Raw genomic sequence first — 5,625 nt, forward strand, 5'->3', positions numbered from 1 at the left:
AATTGCCACTATAAGACGATCAAAAGCTGCCGTTAACATCTAAAGTTAAACGATAACTACAACCGACCAAATAGGCACTCAAAATCGAACAATACCGCAAAAAAACAAGGCATAATAGAGACGACTTTTCCAAAATATAATTCAATTAGATACATCATACGGCCATGAGATCCTCCTCTTGCAACAAACAAATCAACAAAAACCATCTTGAATTATATAAGATATAAATAACACAAACATCAGTTAAATTATTAAGTTTAAGTATGTCCAAACACCCCTACTAACAATGACATATTTAATGGTAACTTTAGCGATCATAGATACCGTTAAGGTAGCAATAATTAAGAATAAGTTAATTTTAAATTTGATTTATTAATCATGGATTGAAAAACAAATGTTATACAATTGATGACTGTGGGTTGTTAAATAGCCCAATGGACCCATCGAACTTCAGAGAAAAGCTAATACCCTAGTGGTATATATAGGGTTTAGAGGCACATCTCGCCTCACTCGATATCTCCTAGGTTCACCCAAATCAAAAGGTCACTGGGACCTGCTACCCCCGCCGCCTCATTCCCGGTAAGCATCTACCGATTCCTATTCATTCGTTTCATCCTTCGCATCTGATCTCTGTTGAATTTTTTATTATTTTTAATTTTGTTTGATTCTGTATAATTTATCTTTTTTATTTCCAATTTGCACGATTTCCCTATTTAACGATTGTTTATAGTATCGGTGCTATTTCTTAGCTAATTGCTGTTTTCTTCCGATTTGATGAATTTATTTCGTTTTTAATTGATTTGGTATTGACCGCAAACATTGTACAAGTTTATTGTCTAATCTTACCAGTAATTTTTGGTTTATTACACATCAAGGATCACATTATTTAATCTTAAGGTTTCAAAAGTTAGCCTTCTAGTATTAATGTCTGAAACACTCCTTATAAGAATGGTTTTTTGTGATAAAAGTTTGTCCAAGTTATGCAGAACGAATACATTACATGTCTAGTTGATGCAGTCTGCAGAAATTTAAAGAGGACATATGTGCTCGAGTTATTCTTTGTTTTATACAATTTTTACTTCATATTTCTTCGTTATTGGACCTGTATCTGTCTACGAGTAATTTGTTTTTACCTGATATGCTTATTACTACATGTTCTTTGCAGGAACTTGGCACACTGCCACTGCTTTTTGCTTGAGGCTAACAAAATGGTAACCAAATTTAAACTTGAAGCTACTTTACATTTTGCTACACCTTTGTTTCTATGGTGTCGTTCTCTTACCAGATTTTTACTTAATTTTTTTCTTACCTAACAGGTGAAGTTCACAGCTGAGGAGCTTCGTAGGATCATGGACTACAAGCATAACATCCGTAACATGTCTGTTATTGCTCATGTTGATCATGGTAAAAAGCAAGCTCCAATTACTATATTCTAGTTTTCTTATTTCCTTTTGTTAACATAATGGTTTCATTTTTTCCATTATCATCTCTAGTTTGTTAATACTAATTGTAAATATTACTTCAAACCTGCTTTGATAACATTACATACCTTGTTACATTAATGGTAAATATTACTCAACAGGAAAGTCAACTTTGACCGATTCACTTGTTGCTGCTGCTGGTATCATTGCACAAGAAGTTGCTGGTGATGTCCGGATGACAGATACTCGTGCTGACGAGGCAGAACGTGGAATCACAATTAAATCCACTGGCATTTCCCTTTACTATGAAATGACTGATGCAGCCCTCAAGAGTTTCAAGGGAGAACGTAATGGAAACGAGTACTTGATCAATCTTATTGACTCACCCGGGCACGTTGACTTTTCTTCTGAGGTCACTGCTGCCCTCCGTATCACTGATGGTGCACTTGTGGTTGTGGATTGCATTGAGGGTGTTTGTGTCCAAACAGAAACTGTCCTTCGACAAGCACTTGGAGAAAGGATTCGCCCTGTGCTGACTGTCAACAAAATGGACAGGTGTTTCCTTGAACTACAGGTGGATGGTGAAGAAGCATATCAAACATTCCAAAGGGTTATTGAAAATGCTAATGTCATCATGGCTACATATGAGGACCCGCTTCTTGGTGATGTCATGGTTTATCCTGAAAAAGGTACTGTTGCTTTCTCAGCTGGGCTCCACGGTTGGGCTTTCACTCTCACCAATTTTGCAAAAATGTACGCATCAAAGTTCGGTGTTGATGAGTCAAAGATGATGGAGCGTCTTTGGGGTGAGAATTTTTTTGACCCGAAAACAAAAAAATGGACAACAAAAAGCACTGGTTCTCCATCATGCAAACGTGGATTTGTTCAGTTTTGTTATGAACCCATCAAGCAGATCATCAACACATGTATGAATGACCAGAAAGATCAATTGTGGCCTATGTTGACTAAACTTGGTGTCACCATGAAGTCTGATGAGAAAGAGTTGATGGGAAAAGCATTGATGAAGCGTGTCATGCAGACATGGCTCCCTGCAGCAACTGCTTTACTAGAAATGATGATCTTTCATCTTCCTTCACCTCACACTGCACAAAGATATCGTGTTGAGAATCTCTATGAAGGTCCTTTAGATGACATGTATGCAAATGCCATTAGAAACTGTGACCCCGATGGCCCACTTATGCTTTATGTATCCAAAATGATTCCGGCTTCTGATAAAGGGAGGTTTTTTGCTTTTGGCCGTGTTTTTGCCGGGAAAGTTTCAACCGGTTTGAAGGTCAGAATCATGGGTCCGAATTATGTCCCGGGTGAGAAGAAAGATCTGTATGTGAAAAGTGTTCAAAGAACTGTTATCTGGATGGGTAAGAAACAAGAAACTGTTGAAGATGTCCCGTGTGGAAACACAGTCGCGCTTGTTGGTCTTGATCAGTTTATCACGAAAAATGCGACTTTAACAAACGAAAAAGAAGTCGATGCGCATCCGATTCGAGCCATGAAGTTTTCGGTTTCGCCAGTGGTTCGAGTCGCGGTTCAGTGCAAAGTGGCATCTGATTTACCGAAACTCGTTGAAGGGCTTAAACGGTTAGCCAAGTCGGACCCCATGGTTGTTTGCACCATTGAAGAATCAGGTGAACATATCATTGCGGGTGCAGGGGAGCTTCATTTGGAAATTTGTTTGAAAGATTTACAAGATGACTTCATGGGTGGAGCTGAAATTGTTGTGTCAGACCCTGTTGTGTCTTTCCGTGAAACTGTTTTGGAAAAATCTTCAAGGACTGTAATGAGCAAGTCACCAAACAAGCACAATCGGTTATACATGGAAGCGAGGCCAATGGAAGACGGGCTTGCTGAAGCGATCGACGAGGGGCGAGTCGGTCCACGAGACGACCCGAAAGTTCGCGGGAAGATTTTGTCTGAAGAATTCGGATGGGACAAGGATTTGGCGAAAAAAATCTGGTGTTTTGGACCTGAAACAACGGGTCCCAACATGGTTGTTGATATGTGTAAGGGAGTTCAGTATTTGAATGAAATCAAGGATTCGGTTGTTGCAGGGTTTCAATGGGCTTCAAAAGAAGGGGCGTTAGCAGAAGAGAACATGAGAGGGATTTGTTTTGAAGTGTGTGATGTGGTACTCCATGCGGATGCCATTCATCGTGGTGGCGGGCAGGTGATTCCGACTGCCCGGCGTGTGATTTACGCGTCGCAGCTGACTGCAAAACCGCGGTTGCTTGAGCCGGTTTACTTGGTGGAGATTCAGGCACCTGAGCAGGCACTTGGTGGGATTTACAGTGTGTTGAATCAGAGACGTGGGCATGTGTTTGAGGAGATGCAGAGGCCTGGGACACCTTTATATAATATCAAAGCGTATCTGCCTGTCGTTGAGAGTTTTGGGTTTTCGGGTGCTTTAAGGGCTTCTACTTCAGGGCAAGCGTTTCCTCAGTGTGTGTTTGATCATTGGGATATGATGGGGTCGGATCCATTGGAAGTGGGGTCACAGGCGAATACACTTGTGCTTCAGATTCGTAAGAGGAAAGGTCTCAAGGAGCAGATGACACCCTTGTCTGATTTTGAGGACAAGCTTTGAGTCGTTGAGATTTGAGAACCAAATAATTTTTTTTTTCATTTTTCTTTTTTAGTTTATTTTTTTACCGGTTGGTTCCTATATATGCATGATGAGAGAAACTTGGTGATGGTTTAAACTTGTGCGACTGGGTTTATTTTTGACAGGTTGGTGGATGATATGTTATTTTTGTTTTATCGTGTCTGAATCTTATTTGCATTATATTATTATATTATATTATTTTATGCATCTTTTGTCATAGTTGAAGTTTAATCATAGCTAACATCGTAAGAACTTGATGTTTAATATTAGCTGTGGTTTTTCCCTTTTGTCTCAATATCGTCATTCTTTTTATCATCCCCCAAAACTGTGGGCGTCATATTATATTTTTATTTTTTTAATTGAATAAAATGTAATTTAATAAAAAAAAGCATTTAATTAATTTAGTTGAAACGATTATATTTCTTCTAAAAACAAACAAATAAAAAAACATAAAAACAACAATTTTTAAATAAAAACACTACTTGAAATATTTTTTATGATCTCCACTTTAGCGCTCACATTGAGCTTGTTTCTAGTGAGCTGGTCCAAAGGGTTTGTTAAAATTTCTGTATCCCTGTTTCTTTGCTTTTTATCTCGAGCTTGTTGCTTCTCTTTTTTTTTTTTTTTTTTTTAATTTTTATTTTTATTTTTATTTTTATTTTTTTTATTTTTATTTTTTTTCACCTCCAACGTGTAACTTCTCATTTTCAAAACTTAAATTACTTTGAAAAATCAAATTATAAATTTCGAAATTAATAGTGACGAGCCTCTCTTTTTTGCGTTATCTCAACCCATTGGTCGAACTACCTCTTCAAGCTCGAGCTCATCCACTTCATTCATATCAACCCTAAAATGCGCATATGATGAAAGTGTAACCCGTCTCGAAAACGTTCTATCAACACCTTCTTCGCTACCATACTCTTTTATCCATTCCGAGACTTGGATAAAAACCTCCAAACACCGATAAACTCAAATGACTTCTAATTATTGTCTAACAAGGAATTTTTTAAGGACCGAATCTCAAATTTGTTAATCACATTCACTGTTTTTTCGTTAGTTACCAAATTATTAAAAATGCCGTTAAATTTAGTGACATATTTGTTCATCTTACGAAACTTGCTAGTACATTGATCTTTAGTGCGGTACTTGCCACAATCCATCATCATAAGAAATCGCTCCCGTATGCGTCACAAAAAATGTTCATCTTTTTGCACGTTACCTTCTTTGGAATTCTATGAAACATCAACCCATGATTGCGCTAAAACCATCTCGTTGTCCGGTTGCCATTGTTGAGACGTCATTTTCTCTTTTCGAACCGGTGCTTTTCCTTTTCCATGTTTTTTGGAGTTGGATGGTTCGCTTGGGTTTCCCCAACAATTTTGGGTTTAGGCTCGGCAACCGGTTTAGTATCGGGTTGAGTTTCCCGGATGAATTCGACTTCCGGTTACAGAACGTATTCAGGGAGGGGGAAAATTTTTTAAACTCGGTTGGGCTAAGATGTTGCATTGTGTAAAACTGTTGTGGTATTTGTTGAAAGTAAAAATGTTGAGGTTGAGCTTGGGGTCGGTGCAAAATCGAAGATGA

General features: G+C 38.2%; 1 protein-coding gene across 1 annotated transcript; it reads left to right on the top strand.

The window, feature by feature from the left end:
• The first annotated feature begins 468 nt into the window (after positions 1 to 468).
• On the top strand, positions 469 to 4,244 carry LOC145060948 (elongation factor 2). The gene is made up of 4 exons (XM_079008280.1): positions 469 to 579; positions 1,166 to 1,211; positions 1,317 to 1,404; positions 1,583 to 4,244. The coding sequence occupies exons 2-4, from the start codon at positions 1,209 to 1,211 to the stop codon at positions 4,021 to 4,023; spliced, it is 2,532 nt and encodes an 843-aa protein (XP_078864406.1). The 5' UTR covers positions 469 to 579; positions 1,166 to 1,208; the 3' UTR covers positions 4,024 to 4,244.
• Positions 4,245 to 5,625: the final 1,381 nt, after the last annotated feature.

Source organism: Lactuca serriola, chromosome 7 (genome assembly GCF_051521515.1).
Source record: "Lactuca serriola cultivar US96UC23 chromosome 7, Lser_US96UC23_V15, whole genome shotgun sequence".
In the NCBI taxonomy this organism is placed as follows: Eukaryota; Viridiplantae; Streptophyta; class Magnoliopsida; order Asterales; family Asteraceae; genus Lactuca; species Lactuca serriola.